A 21,697-nucleotide genomic window follows, 5' to 3' on the forward strand; every position below is an offset into this window, starting at 1 on the left:
CACAGGTGAATTTTCACCAAACCAATAAAGAAGAGTTGGTACCCATTCTGCAGAAATATTTCCATAACATTGAAAGGCAATAGAGAACACAACCAAAAAAGAAAACTACAGACTAACATCCCTTATGAATATAGATGCAAAATTCTTCAATAAAATACTAGCAAATCCAATTCTACAGCACATCAAAAAACAATCCACCATGACCAATTGGGCTTCATCCCATGGATACAAGGGTGGTTCACATGCATAAATCAATAAATGTGATTCACTACATAAACAGAAGCAAAAACAAAGATCATATGATCATCTCAATAGATGCAGAAAAAGCATTCAACAAAATTCAGCACCCTTTCATGATAAAAAAAAAACCCCTCAACAAACTAGGCAGAGAAGGAACAAATCTTAAAAACATAAAAGCCTTATATGACAAACCCCCAGTCAGCATCATACTAAATGGGAAAAAGTTGAAAGCATTCCCACAAAGAATTGGAACAAGACAAGGATGCCCACTGTCATCACTTCTATTCAACATAGTGCTGGAAGTTCTAGCCAAAGCAATTAGGCAAGGGAAAGAAAATAAGCGTATCTAAAGAAAGAGGAGGTTAAACTATCACTTTTTGCAGACAATGTGATCTTATACCTAGAAAACCCCAAAGAATCCACCAAGAGACTCCTGTAATTGATAAATAAATGCAATAAAATCTCAGGTTACAAAATCAATGTACACAACTCAGTAGCATTCCTATATACCAATAACAGTCAAGCTGAGAGTCAAATCAAAGATTCAATACCATTCACAATTGCTACAAAGAAAGTAAAATACCTAGGAATATACTTAACCAAGGAGGTGAAAGACCTCTACAAAGAGAACTATGAAACACTGAGGAAAGGAATTGCAGATGATATAAATAAGCAAAAAACAAAACATGCTCATGGATCAGTAGAATCAACATTGTTAAAATGTCCATACTACCCAAAGTGGTTTACAGATTCACTCTAATCCCCATCAAAATACCAACGTCATATCTCACAGATGTAGAAAAAATAATTCTACACTTCTTGGGGAATCAGAAAAGAGCCAGAATAGCCAGAGCAATCTTAAGCAAGAGGAACAAATTGGGAGGCATCACATTATTAGACGTCAAACTATACTACAAGGCTATGGTAATAAAAACACCATGGTATTGGTACAAAAATAGAGACATAGACCAATGGAACAGAACAGAAAACCCAGATATAAAACCATCCACATACAGCCAACTGTATACACCAGAGAAAAGAACTCCTATTCAATTAATGGTGCTGGAAAAAATGGATAGCTACATGTAGAATACTGAAACAGGATCCATATCTCTCCCCACTTACAAAAATTAATTCAAGATGGATAAAGGACTTAAATGTAAAGCACAAAACCATAAGAATCCTAGAAGAAAATGTTGGAAAAACTCTTCTAGATAACAACCTAGGCAAAGAATTTATGAAGAAGACCCCAATAGCAATCAGAGTAACAATAAAAATAAATAAATGGGAATTGATTAAATTAAAAAGCTTCCTCACAGCCAAGGAAATAATTAACAGAGCAAGTAGACAACCTACAGAGTGGGAGAAAATATTCGCAGCTATACATCCAATAAAGGACTAATAAGCAGAATCTACAAATAATTCAAGCAAATCAGCAAGAAAAATCAAACCACCCCAAAAGACATGAACAGAAGCTTCTCAAAAGAAGATAGACAAATGGTGAAGAAACATATGAAAAAATGTTTAGTGTCACTAATCGTCAGGGAAATGCAAATCAAAAGCACAATGAGATATCATCTTACCCCAGTCAGAATGGCTTTTATTAAAAGTCCAAAAGCAATTGATGCTGGCATGGATGCAGAGAGAAAGGAACGCTTATACAGTGTTGGTGGGACTGCAAATTAATAAAACCTCTATGGAAAACAGTATGGATATTCCTCAAAGAACTAAAAGTTGACCTACCATATTTGATCTAGCAATACCACTACTAGGTAATTTACCAAGAGGAAAAGAAGTCATTTTATCAAAAAGACACCTGCACTCGAATATTGCAGCACAATCACAATTGCAAAGATGTGAAATCAACCCAAATACCCATCAATTCAAGAATGGATTAATAACATGTGGTATATGTATACCATGGAATACCACTCAGCCATGAATAAGGATGACTTAACGCCTTTTGCAACAATTTGGATGGAACTGAAGACCATTATCCTAAGTGAAGTAGCTAAAGAATGGAAAAACAAATATAATATTTACTCACTATTAAATGAACTAACCGATGAGCATACACATCCATAGAAGGAAGTAAAACTCAATGGAAATCAAGCAGCGGAGAGGGGAAAGGAGGGGAAGGGCAAAAACCTACCTAACAGGGACGATGAACACTATTGAGGTGATAAGCACACTTATAACCATGACTCAAGCCTTATAAAAGTGACTCATGTAACCAAAAATATTTGTACCCCCGTAATACTTTGAAATAAAAAAAAAAAACTTCATCTATACAGAGTGTTATTTGGGTAATTAATTTTTCTTTCTTTCATTATGTTCTTGACATGCCTGGTCTCTGTTACCCATTTTGTACATGATCGTTTACTTATCTTAATCTTTAATTTTTTTTCCCCCAAAAGCAGATGCCATGGCAGCGGCGGGAGTCTTTATGCTTCTTCTGCTTCTTTGCTGGCTTCTAGCAAAGTGCTGTGAGGTGCTCAATAATACTCAGTGACTGATAATTAAGACCCCAGAATAGATACGAATTTCAAGTTTTCAGGAGCAGCAAGCCCAAGAAATCAAATAGAAGGAGAAATCTCAATATCTCCTTTCCCAAGCCTCAGGGAAGTAAGCTAAGACAAACTGTTCTCTCTGAACTCTCTTTAGCTAACAGATTTGTAAGCAAATGAGATAAATTAGAAGATACACCCAAAGGTTAGGTTACTAACTCATACAAAAAGTTAGCACCACCCTTCTGAAAAACGACAAATGAACAAACAAAATCCTCCTCAGTAACAACAGCAACAACAAATCTCAATTCGTCTTGCCCATTTATAAGATTTTACAATATTCATGAACAATTTTATCATATGTTTGAGCATCTTTAGTACAACTATTATACAGATGTTGAAATGCTAAGTTCAGAAAACGGAAAACAGAAGGTTTTATCGACATAGCCAACGTTTCAAAGAAAGAACAGAGAGTTCAAAATAAAAACAAATGGGCAGTACCTGAAAGAAACATTAAGGTATTGAAGTATTCATGCTGAACTTTTATAGAGATGCAGAGAATTCCAACTGGCAGGATCCTGAAGAAAAAGGTGGAAGAGAGAACAGGGGCTTGGATTCCACATCTCGATGTTGGACACAGCATTTACAAGTTCCTTGCAAAGTTATCTAGGGAAAAAGTCTTCACCAACATCATTCAAGCACAAAGTACCTCTCTTTTACTTCTGGCATGTTTCTTACATGCTCAGATATGAGTATGTGCATATACATGTTTTCTATTTTATTTCTATCTGTATATTTTAGAATTTCTACAATGAGTAAATATTACTTGCGTACTTATGTATATTACATCTTACATATGTATATACATATGTGTCTATATGTGTATGTATGCATATACATATTTGCAAAGATTTTTAAAATTTATTATTTTATTTTAAATAAAACATAAAGTTTATACATCAATTGTCTTTATAATTCAGGCTGCTACTTTATTTTTGAATTTCCAAATTCAAAATGTGTTAAAGGTTTCAGCAAATGTTTCTTACTCGGGGAGTATGTGGAACTCTGTTATGCTTAAGGAAGTGGACAGTAAGATACAAAGCAAACAATTCTAATTTGGAAGCATTTTATGAACATTCCCTTCTGGCAATTTATACTTTTTGTTTTGTTTAGCCTTTTAGATATACAGTCTTATATCAACTGTATAAGAAAAGCACCACTCTGAAATGACTGATTAACAATATACAGTATTCTACCCCATATACACAAAAATAATATAAATATTAACTATGAAAATAATTTAAAATTAAAATTCCAGAAGCAGATGCAATTTAGATCTCAGAACCAACTATGTATATTGTACAATAATTTGCTATGTACCGAGAAAAAACATTTGTTTTTAATTCAGCTGTGAATTTTAGAGTAGAACTAGAGTTAACAAAGAAGGGCATTTTTTTCTGCTGTTCATTAATTAAATGAAACAATTTTATTCTGTCACTTGGAGGTATAAAATCAGCAAATTATGTTAATTCTTCAAAGATAACCTTAATTTTCTGTGGAAATTTTAGGAAATACAGCCAGGTAAAAAGAACTGAAAAAAAATCACTTTTATTCCCAGTAACATTTTGGTAGTTTTTTCGTCTGGTACTTTTTCTTTATGTGTGTATGCATGAGTATATATATGTTCTAAAGAGAGACATTAAAACATGGTTTGCTTCTTTGTTTTCAGTAGAGAAGTTTGAAAAAAAATCTATAAATGAAGTAGATCCTTCAGCAACAATGAAAATTGTATCAAGGAATCATAGGGAAATGTAATAGCTAACACTGATGGAGTGCCTGTGGACCATGCATTGTGTTCAGGGCATAACATGAATTACTTCATCAATCCTAACAGCATTACGAGGTAGGCACCTTATTACTCTTACACAACAGATGAGTACCTGAGATATACAGAGATGATATAATTTGCCTGTGTATGAGTAGAAGATTGAGGCCTACAGAAAGGGAGCGACCATCTTCAGATAGTTAATCTCCTTAGACTAGGAGAGTCAAGATCAGAATTTCAAGTCTCTTGACTCTCAGTCCATTCATATAAATTTTCTCTGCCTGATCTTAGTGACTTTAAACAAAGTTCAGAAAACAGTTGTGGGCAAAATTCTGATATTTCAGATAATTCACTCTTGAGATGAAATCCACAAGGCCTAGCACACAGTGGATATCAAATCAATGTGCGCTGAATCTAAATGCCAGGCAGTGTTTTCTATCAACAGAGACTGGTTCTGAGGACCCCTGTTCATACCAAACACCCCAAGGCAGCTCTGAGTAGAGGTCCAAGTGATTTGAAATAAATAATTCATGAAAGAAACCTTCACTAATTCATCCAACAAATGAATTTACCGAGGGCCTACCACATGCCAGGTACTGCTTCAGGTCCCAGGGACACAATGGTGAAAAACCAGATAAAGTCTCAGTCCTCATGAAGCTCGCTCATAAAGTAGGAGGAGATTGACACTGGACAATGAAACATTAAACAGGATGTTGCTGTTTGGAAGAAAAATAGCTCAGCATAAAGAGGATAAAGAGTGACAAGGGAAGGTGTATTTTAGACAAGGTGGCTTGGGAAGGTCTTGGTGATATGAGGTATCTGAGCAAGGAGGTCAGGAAGGAGTGTTTCAGGGGGAAATGGTGAGGAGATTCAGGGTGAAGGAGGGGAAGCTGGGAGGGAATGAGGCCCTAGATGTTGTCAGGGGCCAGGCCATTTGGAGCGTTTGCAGATCATAAGAGGGGTTCTGGAGAGTGAGGTGTGGTCAGTATCATTTGAAAAATTTTATCCATAATAACAAGAAATTAGGCACAAACTTACTTGAGATTTTTCCCTCCCTCCCTTCCATCCTTCCTGCTTTCCTTCCTTCATTCCTTCCTTCTTTTCTTCCTTCCTTTTTATTTAGAGACAGGGTCTCACTCTATTGCCCAGGCTGGAGTGTAGTGCCATGATCACAGTTCACCACAGCCTCGAATTCCTGGACTCCAGTGATCCTCCTGCCTCAGCCTCTGGAGCAGCTGGGACTATAGGTGTGTGCCACCATGCCTGCTAATTTTTTAAAAAAATTTTTGTAGAGATGGGGGTCTCACTATGTTGCCCAGGCTGGTCTCCAATTCCTGGCCTCAAGTGATCCTCCCACCTTGGCTTCTCAAAGTTCTGGGATTATAGGTGTGAACCACTGTGCCCGGCCAGATTTTTCATTTTCTAAGGAGCAGTCTGTGTAGGAACAGAGTTTGGTAATGTTTCAAACAATTTTCAACAGATTGTTCAGACTCCTACAGGGCTTGATTGGCCATCTCTCTCTCTCTCTTTCTCTCTCTCTCTCCAAGCTCTGTCTCTATCTCTCATCCTTGAGGTGCACAGTTTCCTGAAATCCACTCTTTCTACCTCCACAGTGGAAGATACTTCCAGAGAACAGTCGGGAGAGCTTATCATATCATAGAACCTGTGCAGCATAAGTCATGATTTTGAAATGTGTTTTTAATATAAAACCACTGCGGAGGCCAGTGACAATAAACTGACTATAAAAAGGATAAAGCACTATTGATCTAGAATTAAGTACTGACCAAGAGACTCTCCCTAAAAGACTGGTTTGATATCGAATTCTTACTAGGACTATATTAATTCTAATATTGTGGGTTATTTAATTATTTATTTATTGTTTCATTTCATTTCTCAAATAGTCTGAGGGTCACATTACAAGACATATAGTAATTGTGATGGTATATTTCAAATTATATGAGATGGCCTTGATTTTAATTATTCTGTCCCATACTTTTTGGAACAAGACATCAAATTTTAGGTTCAAGAGAGCCATTATAGCTATAGTTGAAATTTGTTTTATGGTTCTAATCCAGTTCAAACACTGAGGAACTGAATCCAATTAAACTTTTATTAGACTAGCCAATAAAAAAATTTGAACTGCTAGTTGAATATGGTGGAAATGATTTCTCCTGAAGTCACCTTTAAATGCTAACTTTAAAAGGATGAAAGCATTGATGGATTTTCTATATGTCACTTCCTCTATAAAGTCTTTCCTCTCTGTTCCCTGCCCTTCACAAAACGACTCTCCTCGCCCCCTCAGCTGGCGCTGGCCGGCTGCCACAGCAGGGCAGCACCGTCAGCACGCACGTCTATTCGTCCGCCTGTCTCCACAGCTGCCCTCCTGCGAGATTGTTTGGTCTGTGGCTGAGCCCCCGCTCCTAAGACAGTGCCCCACACGGTACTGACAGTACTCAATCAGTATTTATCCACTAAAAAGAATGAATACAGATATCAATTTTTAATTTCAAAATGAGATTTATTTGATGGAAAAATGGGAATTTAATTCTCTTCCTTTAGGTATAATTATTTGCATTTAAATAGAAGCTTGGACATCAATGAAGCTTTTATTAGTACAAATATGTTCTTTTGAAACAAATTCTGTGTGAGTTTTATAATACTATGTGTTTGGGCTGGGCGCAGTGGCTCACGCCTGTAATCCTAGCACTCTGGGAGGCCGAGACGGGAGGATCGCTCGAGGTTAGGAGTTCGAGACCAGCCTGAGCAAGAGCGAGACCTGGTCTCTACTAAAAAATAGAAAGAAATTAAGCAGACAACTAAAAATACATAGAAAAAATTAGCCGGGCATTGTGGTGCATGCCTGTAGTCCCAGCTACTCGGGAGGCTGAGGCAGAAGGATCACTTGAGCCCAGGAGTTCGAGGTTGCTGTGAGCAAGGATGACGCCAGGGAACCCTAGCCCTGGGCAACAGAGTGAGACTCTGTCTCAAAAAAAATTTTTTTTGTGTGTTTGATTTTAAACTATATTTAGTTTTAAATTATTTAATTATATACAGAATTACTTGTTAAAAGAAATGCCCCACACAGATTGGATTTGGGGTATAAGAAAAAGGACAGACTCACAAGTGACTTCTAATTTTCTGGCTTGGGCAGCTGTAAGGCTTGGAGAGACGCTGGCTGATAGGGGATAGAGTGACCGAGACCAGGTCCAGAGAAGGATGGAGAGGAGTTCATTTTGGGGCATGGTGAGTTCAGGCCAGCTGTTAGGTAGGAGCTCCTTTTCCCCCCACTTAAAAATATCCAATGAATGGAATATTTAATGATATATAAAAAGATATCAGGGGAGGGAATGGGGTAATGTGGCTAAGTTAAAAGATAAATTCAGTTGGCAATCCACCTACAGTAAGCTGAATATAGGAAGATATGATCCTGTGGATACTGATTATTACCTACCTCAAATCAGGTCAAAGAATTTCCAAGCTGATCCTTGGTCCTGGCCTCAGTGTTATATTAACTCAATACCAGTCACTCCAAAATGTAAATCTTCAGTTTCAACCTTCCTCTTACGACCCAGATTTCAACCTGTACAGTGTATATTCCTTCATGGAAAAAACTTAGCACTTCTTATCCTTCCTTTCCCAATTTTTCCACCTCCTGACAACCTGTTTTAAAGCTGTAAATTTTGCTAATTCTCCCTTCTCTACCTCTTTTATATCTGTTACTATCACTTCTATTGATTCTTCCTCAAGAAGGTCTCTCAGACTTTGCTCCTCCTCTCCATCCTTCTCACCACTCAAGTCTTTTCCCTCATCCTCACTCTCAACCTGATTATACTATTTTCTGATTCCTCACTCCAGCCATTCTGTCCCCTTCTATGAGAGCAGCAATCCTAAAAAAAATATCCTCATGTAAGTTCCTTCACGGCAACTCTACTAAAATTGTAACTCTTGTTTTATTTTCTTTCCACTTTCTGCTATCTGAAATTCTCTATATTTTAGTGATCTATTTTGTGCATTATCTCTCTCCCCACAAGAATATAAGTTCCATGAGGTCAAGGACATTATTTTGTTCATTCCTATATTTCTAGTACCTAGAACAGTTCCTAGCACAAAGAAAGAGTACAATAAACATTGAATGATGAATGAACAGTAATACTCTTAAACCACAATAAGTTTCCTAGTCACCATTAAATAAAATACTAGTTTCTCTATGTATGGTATTCGTAACCCATCATGAAGTCACCATTTATCTGTCTCATCCTATTCTTCAATTCCTCAGTGGGAACTCAGGATCCTGCCAGGCCAGTTTCAGTTCAGATCCTTCTTAGTTAGTGCTTGCTATATGCAAGCCCCCATGCTGGTCTCCTGCCATTCTCTACCCTCCTCCTGCCCCCCACACCCTCATTCCCTGTCAGCACCTTTGCTAGAATGGTGCTTTCGTCCTCTTGACGTCCATTAAGGTTTATTCAGTGCACTCCATGGGTGAAATCTGCACTGCCTTCCCCCATTTCTGAATTCCTACATAATGATTTAGATTTTTATTATTAGAGTCAGTAAATAATGTTTTAAACCATATGTAATAAACCTATATTAAATTTAAAATCATAGACCTGAAAATAGCACATAAATATCATCTAGTTCAACTCTTTCACTTTATGCATAAGGAAACTTAAATCTAGAGACCCATTAAAAATTAATATGGGTAGAATTGAAACTAGAATTAAAGTTTAAAATTCACAGTGTCCATTTATTATTTTCACTACTATATTCTCTTGTTCTCTATTTTTATATTTCTGTACATAACCTATATATCTACATATTTGTGTATATATATGTGTGTGTATCTCTGTGTGTATAAGTTTTCCCCAATAAAATTGTAACTCCTTGGAATTACCTTTTGTATCCTATACTCATGAACCCCCAAAAGCACCTACTAAAATGATTAACATTTAGTAGGTGTTCAATAAATTCAGTTTGAAGGGCAAATTGATTTGCATGAAGATTTTTTTTTTCTGTTAGAAAAGGATCCAGATGTTTATAGATATCCAGATACTTTGGGCAAACTTGAGTTCATGAAACATGATTCAATTTCATCTCAGAAGTAAAATGCTGCTATACTGAAAATATCCCATTCACTTTGATTCGGGCCAGGGCATAATGCTTCCAACCTAGTCAAAGGTCTACAAGCTTACTGTTTTACCAGGAACAATGATGTGTGTGTTTAGAGAATCAATCACAATCAAATCTTCACCCAAGAAGTTCTGTATAAACATTAACTTGGCTATACAGACTTTATCCAGCTGTTTTTAAATTTACTCATGGGGGGAAAAAGTTGTAAACTAAAAATATCACAATAACTGAAGGCTGACATCTAAAATCCTCTTCAATTAAAGCATCCAAGTCCATGCAACAAATATTTACATTCAGTGCTGAAATGTTGGGAAATGGCTCAAAAAATTTGATAGGCTAGATATTAACAGACCTCTCCAAACTGCTCAATGCATACTGCACATAATATCATGTCTACTAAATATCTGCTTTATGATATTCTTCAGAGAATGTCTGACAGGATTTCCTTATGCCATGCCAATCAACATAAGCCCAGGAATCCGCAGGGCAGAGAAATGGCCGAGAGCTAGAACAATTCTGTCACTCTGCCCTGCCAAGCTGTGTGGGATTCTTCCTCTTTCCAACACCACTATCCCCTGCCTCCTGCCCCGCCACCTGTAGAGTTTGGGTGCAATAGGAGGAATGAAGCTTATTCTAATTCCTAAGTAAATGTCCAGGGGCCCAAGAAGACAAAGAATTACAGACTAATGCATATTAAGGGCAAATTTTAATTTATCTTTTACTTTAAAATGATAAAAGACTCTTAACTCTGTTGAAATTTAGGTTGTACTGATGTTCAATCTAGCTAATTATGGCAAAACATAATGACAACAACAATATAACAAAAATAATTAGAACAGAACATATCTGAATAATCCACATTGTCAGTGTGAACAAATATCAAATTTACTACACTGTTGTGAAACTCCATGCTTTGCTTTGGCAGGGTGGAGGTGGTTTGCAACATTTGTTCTCTGTAACTGTTGACCAGATATCGCCAATAAGACACAGTGTTATATAGCACACTTCTCTTGACAGCAGAGAAGTCATTTCATTGGGAAGTGTTGAAGTTATTTAGTAGCACATGAACTAGTTTTACATGATTCCTGAGCTCAAAAGTAATCATTACTATCTCTGCATTCTCATTGTGTTTTGTTTATATCTTCTCATAATGCTTATATATTGCATCATCATTACTTATCTGTCACCACCACTAATTGTGAGCTTCTTGAGAACAGGAGCTAGGTTTTGCTCATATTTGTGTTCCTCTCAGGGCCTAACATAGAGTTTCGTGAATGCTAGATGAATAATAAATGTTGAATGAATGAATACATAAATTAACTGGACAAAAAAGCTAATGGCAACTCTATACACTATGTAGAACCTCTTCAGATTGACATTTGTATATTTGTTATCTATGGGTCAACAGAAATCAATCTACGATCTAAAAGTCCTTTAGTCTTTTTATCTATTGTAACAATTTTATTTCTCTTTGTTCTACCCCCCAAATTCCTGTGAATGGAAAATTTGATAATTTCAATAACTTATGAACAGAAAAATTCACCTATGGAATAAATGGAAAGTTAGTGAAAAAGACATAGTATAAATACTTTGAATATTAAATATCATAAAGAAGTTATAATAAAATTTGATCATTCTTATTGCTTCTTATACTTTATTGCATTTTTATTTTTGCTAAAGCACAGTCTGTAGCAGTTCTTTGAAAAAAAGATCTAGGGTGGTAACCTTTCTGCCTCAAAATTGGTATGTCTGCAAAATGTCTTTATTTCATCTTCACATTTGAATACAAATTTGGCTAGATTCAGAAAAAATATATTTAAAGTACTTTTTGTTTTGTTTTATGGCATTAGATGTTCTTGTTTCCAAAGTTTCTGATTAGAAGTCCACTCTAAATCAAATTCTTGTATTTTAGTAATATTTTCCCCTTTTCTGGTAAATTTTAGGATTATTTGCTATATTTTGAAGTTCTGAAAATTTTCTACAATGTGACTATATAGCTAAGCACTTGGTAACTTTTTCATTCTGAAATTGTACATCCTTTTATTAATTCTAGAAAATTCTTAGATATTATTTCTTCAACTATTATCTCCTTTGCATCTCTATTTTCTCCTCCACAAACTCCAATTTATTAGATTTTGGTAAATCTAGAGCTGTTCTTCATGACTCTTCTCTGTTAAACTTTCTCTTTATCCGTTTATCTTACATTCTGGAAGAATTTCTTAGCCCTGATCTTCCTAGCTCACTAACTTATCCCTCAGTTTTTTTTAATTCTGCTATTGAGCCATCTATTCAGTTCTTAATGACAACAATTAAATTTTTCATATCTAAGACCTCATCCTGATTTTTTTTTTTTTTGAGACAGAGTCTCACTCTGTTGCCCAGGCTAGAGTGAGTGCCATGGCGTCAGCCTAGCTCACAGCAACCTCAAACTCCTGAGCTCAAGGGATCCTCCTGTCTCAGCCTCCCGAGTAGCTGGGACTACAGGCATGTGCCACCATGCCCAGCTAATTTTTTCTATATATATTTTTAGCTGTCCATATAATTTCTTTCTATTTTTAGTAGAGATGGGGTCTCGCTCTTGCTCAGGCTGGTCTCGAACTCCTGAGCTCAAACGATCCGCCCACCTTGGCCTCCCAGAGTGCTAGGATTACAGGCGTGAGCCACCGCGCCCGGCCCTGATTTTGTTTTTAAAAATCAAATCTGATAACCTAAACATCTGTACCCCCATAATATGCTGAAATAAAAAAATAAAATCCCATTCTTGTTTAATGAATGTAATACCATATATTATTTCTCTTAAAAAAATTAATCACTCCTTTTGTAGAGCCCTGCAAGTTGTAAATTCTTCTTGTTCTTGTCTTTCTCAGACTTTTGGCAGTCCTCTATTTCTAGCCATTCCTGACTGTGAGCTCATCTTTCCCAGACTCTCAGGTATCTCAGCTTGGGCAGCCAGACTTGGATGAGGGGCTATAAAGCAGCTGCAGGTACTTGTGTTCCTTGTGGTTTTCCATGAGAATAGGGGAATGGGCAGAGCTGAAGACGCTGGTCCCTCTCTGCCAGTTACCTGGGGCTCTTCTATGTTTCTCCATCTTCGGCACTGGGAAGGAGGAGTGAGCAGGGGTTCATGGGGCCAACTGCACCCACTACAACCGCTCTACCAAATGCTGTTCCTAGCCCTCTCCTGCTGCAGGGTTCCACACTTGCAGACACGGGGCCATCATCACTCTGCACTAGTGTCTTGGTTTATCCTTTTCTCCTGCCCATCTCTATCCCCACCTTTCAGTCTCTCAGGAATTCCTTGAAGCCTCTAGTCCCTTAAGAAGTCCCCTTGTTGTTTTTAGGTATGGCAAGAGATTCGTGTGTTTCTGTATATTGATTCTATAATTCTCCAGATTTGGTGCAGCAGAGGGAACCACAGCACATACTTACTCAATCTGACATACTGAAACCATCACATTCAGAATCTTACCCTAAAACGGAGCCTCCTGAGCAACATATAGGATATATGGGGATTAGAGGAAACAATAGTACTTACTGGATATGTTGCTCTTAGATACAATTTCCAGCCTTCCCCTGTTTGACTCTGCATCACAGGAGACTGCATTCCCTGACTTCTTTAACAACTGAATTCTGGGTGAGCTCAGCCAATGGGTGGCACTGATGGAAGACTGGAAGGGGGATGAGAGAGGAGACAAGGATGCCCCCTGGCTGATGTCTTAAATAGCACCTGTGGGTGGCTTCTCAGTGGCCACAGCTCCTGGCAGGCAGCACTCATTATGGTTTAGCTCCTGCTGGTCAGCTCCATGGCTTTTGGTAACGTCACCTTCTCTTGTGGTCCCCACAGTCTATGGGTAGGAGCTCCTGATGTTTCTGACGTCTGACGTGCTTCATCATTTCCTATTTAGCTTCCAGCAATGCCATTTTCTGTGCAATTTCCTATATTAAGTTCTTTTTGTTGAAAGGCCTAGAGTGGTTTTATTTTCCTGGCTGGATCCTGACTTGCAGATGAAAATTCTGAAGAGACATTATCTAAGATAATAATTGGTAATTCCTTTCTTTGAGGGGAAAGGAGAACCACAGTGAAGACAATCTCAGCTTTCAAAGATCTCAATGTCTAAGATATCCCAAGTTATTTTAAGAAGTGACATGAAAATTTTTAAAATGTGAATTTTTGGCAATATATTCCCCTTAACTGCCAATATGCCACAAAGTAGTTTTGCAAGCAAAGACTTAGGGGCCTATCATATTATTAAACAGTGTTCTAGAATTAGGAACCACTATCTTGGAGGAGTGAAAGCTTTGTCTATAACAGAAACTTTGCTTAAGGCTTCTTAAGCTTTAGACCCACCTCAGGGGCCACCATGAAATAGTTTAAAGAAAACTACTTTTATTGTCTCTCTTATTTACCATTTTCTCTGTTGAAGGAGGCTTAGGTGAAATAGTAGAATATCTTTAGAAAAGACGTATGTGGCTTTTCTTTCTTATTTGGAAATACAGAATGCCACTGCCTTGTAAGCCTAGTGCATTCTTACCACTCCACAGATGCTTAATAAGCTGCACATGAATGACAAGAGCCCCCATCGTGGCTCATGATCAGAGAGAGGAGGAGAGCCACATTGTGCCACTGATATACCATAGGGCTGCAAATCTAAAGGCTCTGAAAGATGCGGCGCTTGTCTAAAGCCCTGAATACCTGCTTTCATTCCCAGTTTGGTTGAGCTATAATATATGGGCCATCTACTTATTAAAGGAGAAAGCTTGCTTTGGCATGGGATAAACTGGTGCTTGCAGCAAGATGCTGTTTAATACAAAGGATGTTTCTTGAATTCCTTTCAGATCTGAGCTCCACAGCTTAAGAGTGTTTGGTGTGTGTGTTTTAAAATTGCATGACTATTATACAATCCCTTTTATTCAGCTGGCAGGAGAAGGATATTCCCATCCTCTTTATGCTCTGTTCTTTACTTCCTCAAAGCTGAGGTGGCAAAAACACTGCCAGCCTTATCCAGCTTTTCATGGAAAGCCGCCACTCTTAACTGGCGCCTAAATGCAATTTCAGACTGTCCCAGGAGAACTTCATGCTTTGAGGTGAATTCATAACGTTAGGGCCAAAAAAGAAGTTAACACAAACTTTCACTGTTAGAAAGAAAAAAAAGTCTGCAGGCTTACTGAAGGAGCTCTGCTTCTGTGAGTGCCTCTGTCCTCCGCTCCCCAGTGACGATGGCCAGTTCATCCTTCAGCTCCTGGATTTCCTTCTGTAGACGGATGATCATCTACAGACGGTGAGGAGGCAGAGGAAAGGTCAACTTCTCATTGAGGTGAACTTGGTGGCAGAGAACATACATCTTTTAAAATGATGAACTATTTTAAAGACACAAAAATGTATAATGACATAAAAAGCACTCGTATACCTACTAGCTAGCTTTGTTAAATCTTAACATTTTGTCAAAATAAAGAATTTTTTTTTAACAAATAAAACATCACTGATTTAACAGGAACCGCCTATTCCTATTCTCCTTCCATCCTTCCTGGGGGAATCACTGTACTGAATTTAACGGGTATCATTTCCTTGCATGTTTTCATACATTTACTCCATATGTATGGGTGTACTCATAAATAATTATGGTACCATTTTGCATGCCTAAATTTTATGTAAATGTTACATTGCTACATATAATTGCAACTTGTTTTTTCCCTTTATATTATGTTTTTGAGCTTATTTATACTGCTTCACGTGGCTCTAGTTCATTAATTTTCATGGATATAGAGTATTTCAGTAAATGAATACATCACAATTTGTTCAACTATGTCTGTTGCTGATGGACATTTAGGATTTTTGCTTTTGCTATTAGTGTTACTGTGAATATTATAAATCTCTTTGGACACATATGTGAGAGTTTGTCTACAGTGTGCACTTAGAACTAGGCTTTCTTGGTTGTATGTGCATCTTGCCTTTATTATTACACATACTGTTAAATCACTCTTCTGAGTAGTTGTACAAATGTACATTCCCATCAAGTACATATTTAAGTTCTTGTTTCCCCACAGTTTTGTCACTGTGTCATCTTGACAGATATTTTAATTTTGCCAATCTGGTAGGTATAAAATGATATATCATTTTAGTTCTAATTTGCATTTTTGTGATTAGTGAGGTTGGTCATCTTTGCATATGTATATTGGCAGTTTGGGTTTCTTCTCCCAAGAATTATTTATTCTTTCTTGCCCATGTTTCAGTTGACTTGTTTTTCTTTTCCTTATTGATTTGCAGGATTCTTTCTATATTCTAGATGTGAATTTTTTGTTAGTTTACATAATGCACCTGTTTTCTCCCAATCTATGTCATGTTTTGCACTTTGTGGTGTTCTTTTTGTTAAATGAAAAACAAACAACACACGTATTCATCATTAAATTGGTACTAATCAATCAACACATAAGCACATATGGAAGTAACACTCATTGGGTGTTGGGCAGGTGGGAGCAGGGAGGAAGGGATGGGTAAATTCACACCTAACAGGTGCGGTGTGTGCTGTCTAGGGGATGGACATGCTTGTCGCTGTGACTCTGGTGGTGCAAAGGCAATTTATGTTGCCAAAATATTTGTACCTCCATAATATTCTGAAATTAAAAAAAAATGTTCTGAATTTCAGTATAATCTAAATGGCAACTCCTTTCTTTATGGGTTATAAAGAAAATCTGTCTTACTGAAACCCATAACAATATATTCCTATAAGATCTTTTAAAAGTGTTAAAGCTTTGATTTTTACATTTAGGTGGATTTTATTTGTGCAAGATGTGAAATAGGGATTAAATTTTAACTTATTTTTATATGGCTAACCATACAAGGTTTGCTATTATAATTATATTATATGACATGTTTACATATATAAATGTGTCTCTTACTGGGCTATATTGGTTAAAAACATTTGCCTATTTGACTACATGTATGGCAATACCATACTGTTTTAATTACCATCTCTTGAGAAATTTTGGCATCTAGATAAGACAAGGCCCTGCCATCTTGTTCTTTTCCAAAATAAATTTGGCTATTCTTGGCAATCTTCTTTTCAATATAAATTTTAGACCCAGCTTGTCAAATTCTACCAAAGGCCCTTCCCAAATTTTAACTGGGATTGCCTTTAATAAAAAAGATACTTTGGTAAGACTTATCAAATTAATGATTAAATCATCCTAGCCATAAACATAGTATAGCTTTCCACTGATTCCTTTCTATAAAGATTTATAATTTCTTCTACAAATACCTTATATATCTTTAATTATATTTTATGCTAGGAATCTAAAGGTTTTTGTTGATAACTGTAAATGGAATTTCCATAAAATTATATTTTCTCATTGTTGGCTTCTGTTGTGTAGGAAGGCAAATTATTTCTATGCATGGATAATGTAACAAATAATTTTCTGAACTTTTTTTGGTTCTCTTTATCATTAAATACTTTTAGATGTTCTATATAAGCAATAAAATTGTCTGCAAGTAATGATAGATGTTTTTATTCTTTTCTAATGCTCATATATTTTATTTCTTGTTATTATCTCATTGTCCTAACTACAACGTCTAATTCTTAAGATATTCTTGTTTTTATTCCTTCTAACATTTCACCTTTAAAATGATGTTTACTGTCTCTGTCAGCAATCCCATTATTGGGCATCTACCCAAAAGAACAAAAGACATTCTATAAAAAAGACACCTGCACCCGAATGTTTATAGCAGCACAATTTGCAATTGCAAAGATGTGGAAACAACCCAAATGCCCATCAATACATGAGTGGATTAGTAAAATGTGGTATATGTATACCATGGAGTATTACTCAGCTATAAGAAATAACGGGGATATAGAATCTGTTATGTTCTCCTGGATAGGGTTGGAACTCATTCTACTAAGTGAAGTACCCCAAGAATGGAAAAATAAGCACCATATGTCCTCACCAGCAAATTGGTTTCCCTGATCATCACCTAAGTGCACATTCGGGAATAACACCAATTGGGTGTCGGGCAGATATGGGAGGGGAGGGGATGGGTGCATACCTACATAATGAGTGCGATGTGCACCGTCTAGGGAATGGACACACTTGAAGCTCTGACTCGGGGCGGGGGGGGGGGGGCATGGGCAATATACATAGCCTAAACTTTTGTACCCCCATAATATGCTGAAATAAAAAAAAATACACAGCAAAAAAACCAAAAACAAAACATAATACAAGAATGGAAAGGTACAGAGAGCTATTATTAATATTATTATTATTATAGTTACTAATCCTTTATTCACTTTGGCAGGGTAAATACAAAAGAAAAAAAATAAATAAAATGATATTTACTGTAGTTTGTGGTTAATATCCTTAATCAGTTTAAAGATTTCACTTATATTCATAGTTTGATGGGTCTTTATAAGGTATGGATGAATGTTTAATGTTCTCAAATGCTTTTTCTGCAACTAGTGATAAGATCACATAAATTTTCTCTTTTAAACTGTGAATGTGATGAATCATATTAATTCATGAGATTAGTTTTTTATTATGAACTATTTCAGATATACAAAATGGGATAAAAGAATACCTTGTACCCATTACTTACCTTAAGCGAACACCCATGTATCCACTACTTAAGAAATAAAACATTACAGACCATTTTGAAGCCCTCATCTATGTATAGCCTTCCCTAAATGAATTTCCCATTACTGTTATTCTAACTTTGGTTTTTATTTTTCTTGTTTTTTTTTTCTTTTACTACACATTGATATATTTCTACTGGTAGATTATCCTTAAATTTCTGAAATGAGCCCAACTAGGTCAAGATACCACACGTCATATTAATGATCTTATGATCATAATACAAAATTCCTAAAACAAAAATTGGCAGGCTGAATTGAGCTTTTATTAATTTTTGAATATTTGGTATTACTCCAAACTTAAAAAAACAAAACAAAACATTGAGCGTAGTCCTTTTTACTTCTTTCTTTCCTCCTTCCCTTTCCTTGAGCCCCTATGCTTCCCCTCCCCTCCGGTTCCCTTCCCTTCCTTTCCTTTCTCTCCTTTCAGTAGCTTTGCTCATTTCCTAACTTCTTTGCTTAGAGGTTTCCAGACTAAGAGAGTTGTAAAATTTGAACTTCAAACCCATGTGAGGTAGAGCCCAGGGTTCCAAATTTTCACAGAAACTACTTTTTGTTCTACCTGGAGTCCAGTCTAAAGCAGACAAGCTGCCCTAACATCTCCCTATGCCAGTAGCTAGACTTTTTTTTTTTTTTTCTGGTTCACCCTTTCACTGGTTTTATGTTGAGAAGAGGAGAGGATGTCTTAGGTTCAATATTCATCTTGCAAAGCCCCAGGCCTTTCTATCCCTTTGTTATAACTTCGCTGCTCCACTCCAAGACAGCTGCAGTCTCAGCTTTGTTTCTGGCCCAGGAGAATTCCCTTACTTCCTTTCAACCTCAGATATATATTTCAAAGATACTTGTGAAATTTTATATAGGTGACTTTCAAGTTATCTGAACCACATCGACAGGACCAGGAGTCCCAAAGAACATGATACTGAGTGTTTTGAACATGTCGGTGCCCCTAGAATTTTATTTAAATAGACCAGACAGTGCGGGTTTTGTTTGTTTGCTTCTTTTCAAAAATATTCTCAGTATTAATCAGCCACACAGAATGAAAGTCCTAAGACAAGAACTTTGTGAGTCATTCATTTTTACCCTGTTCTTCTAAATTAATATTGATGCCATATTTTCTACTTTTCCTAAGGCTTTTAAAGTCAAATCTTACATCAAATTATTTTTCTATCTTATTGAATAGAAATCTCAAAACTAAGCCCAATTTCCATGGTTTTGAGATTAGCATAGTCACATCTCCCATAAAATGACTGCAGGAACTCTGGAATTAGAGCCACCCTTAGACTTTGGCCCATTGCCCAGTCACCACAGACTCTGGTCATGTTCACAGTGATTTAATCACCTTGTCTCTCTGAGGTACCAACACTTATAAAGAAAGCAGGGCAAACCCTTGGTGATCCTGATCTTAAAGGGCTGGCTTCACATTTGCCATTAAATTTTGAGAGTAATATATGCAAAATCCCCAAAACCATGCTTTGTCTTGGGTGGTTTGTAGGACAAATTCTCAATCATCACTTGTGCTTCAGACAAGCTCCATACATAAAATAATGAACAGTAATGTCAGTTTTTAGAAGCAATTATAAAAGAGACCAGGAAATAACACTTGTCAATTACCAGATTATTTTGCACCAGGAAGAACTCGACATTTGTTCAATTATCAGCTATTAGCTTTTGACACCTGATTTCTCTTTTCTTTAAATCTCTCACAGACCTACATCAAACACATGATAATATTTACCTCTCTTCAAATTCCTTCAAAGAAAAGTCTCTCTAGCCAAATTCAAAGAAAAAAAAAATTCTCCAGTGTGTAATATGTTTATTTGCCTTACATTATGAACTAACTTTTGTCTTTAGGAGAATCACTCCATTACTGTCTTTCTCACTCTGCACAGCAGTGCTACAGGGCTGACGGAACGGTAGGGACAGCAAAAAGCTTCCCCCAAGGAGTTCACGTTCTGTTTCCTTTTTCCAGCAGGAGCGCTGTGTGGTGCTGGGATCTGACCGCACAGATCCTGGAAATAGATCCTGCTTCGCCCATTGGTTTCTCCAGAGGAGAATTCCATTAGGGGAGCTTGGTGCTACCTGTGGTGAGCAGGGTAAAACAGATAGCTCCATTATTCCTTTGTCCTCCTTTCCTTCTATCTTTCAATGGAATGATTCCAGGGGAGAAAGGGCAAACAATTGATAGGAAGTAATAATATGGGTAATAGTGATTTGAGAAATGCTTTTTTGAATTGGAGAAATCTGTAAATGAATCACTGTCAGTAAAGATTTCAAATCTTTTTTTTTAAATAATGCCTACTGCTGCTAATCCTAATAGCAGCTTATTTTCTAGAGAAGAAAAGCCGAGTAATTTGAAAAATAATATAATCTTTTCTCTCTCTCTCTCTTTTTTTTTATTCTGAGACAGTGTCTCACTCTGTTCCCCAGGCTAGAGTGCAGCAGCATCATCATGGCTCACTGCAACCTCAAACTCCTGGGCTCCAGCTATCCTCCTGCCTCTGCCTCCTGGGTAGCTGTCACTAGAAGTGCACACCACCACACCCTGCTAAGTTTTCTTTTTTTTGTAGAGACGGGGTCTTGTTCTTGCTCAAGCTGGTCTCAAACTCCTGAGCTCAAGCAGTCCTCCCACCTTGGCCTCCCAGAGTGCTAGGATTACAGGCCTGAGCCACTGTGCCAGGCATATAGAATTTTAATTATAGAATTTGATAAAATTAAGATATTTTATTTTAGCATTTTCAGTGTTGTCATGAGTTGATTCAGTGTTGCATTTCATTTATAGAAAAATAACAAAATAGAGATAAGAGAAAATATCTGCATTTATAATGAGTAGCTGAATCAGGTAACATGTAAATTTTTTTTTTTTTTTTTGCTTAAAAAAGCTGCTTTGATAAAACAGTATACATTGTTATAAAACTAGAAGCTTGGCTATTATTGTTCCATGGATCAAACTCACAATTGACTTTTAAAAATCTCTAGAATAAGTAACAGATTAGTTATGCAAAAGATGGTCCTATTTTTTAACCATTAGGACTTCTCTTTCTTTATAAGCTTTTATAAAAGATGACCAATTATTATCTCTAGAAAGTTAAACTGATGTAATTTGAAGGGCTAGGTGCTGCATATAAATATAATTGGTATGATTCTATTGAATGAGTCCTCAGAACTCACCGCACACCCTCCTAGTGAAGCAGGGGAGAAGAGTATGGGCTCTTGAGTCAGGCTCTTTGGGTTTGAAGTCAGGACTGTGACTCTGAGCCAGGTTTAATATCTTTGTGCCTCAGTTTTGTTGTCTATAAAGTGGATCTAGAGATAGCCTCTACTCATAAGGTTGTTTTGAGAATTAAATCAGTTAATATATTTCTAGCACTTAGAACATTGCC

At 36.8% G+C, this 21,697-nt stretch overlaps 1 protein-coding gene across 1 annotated transcript in view; it reads right to left on the minus strand.

Moving 5' to 3' along the window:
* KIF6 (kinesin family member 6) overlaps nucleotides 1-21,697 on the minus strand; it is a 372,644-nt gene that overhangs the window by 198,197 nt on the left and 152,750 nt on the right. The window contains exon 10 of the mRNA XM_069488531.1: nucleotides 14,866-14,969. Coding sequence (XP_069344632.1) covers nucleotides 14,866-14,969 — 104 coding nt within the window. The remainder of the gene's footprint in view (nucleotides 1-14,865; nucleotides 14,970-21,697) is intronic.

The sequence above is a fragment of the Eulemur rufifrons genome, chromosome 15 (genome assembly GCF_041146395.1).
Source record: "Eulemur rufifrons isolate Redbay chromosome 15, OSU_ERuf_1, whole genome shotgun sequence".
NCBI lineage: Eukaryota > Metazoa > Chordata > Mammalia > Primates > Lemuridae > Eulemur > Eulemur rufifrons.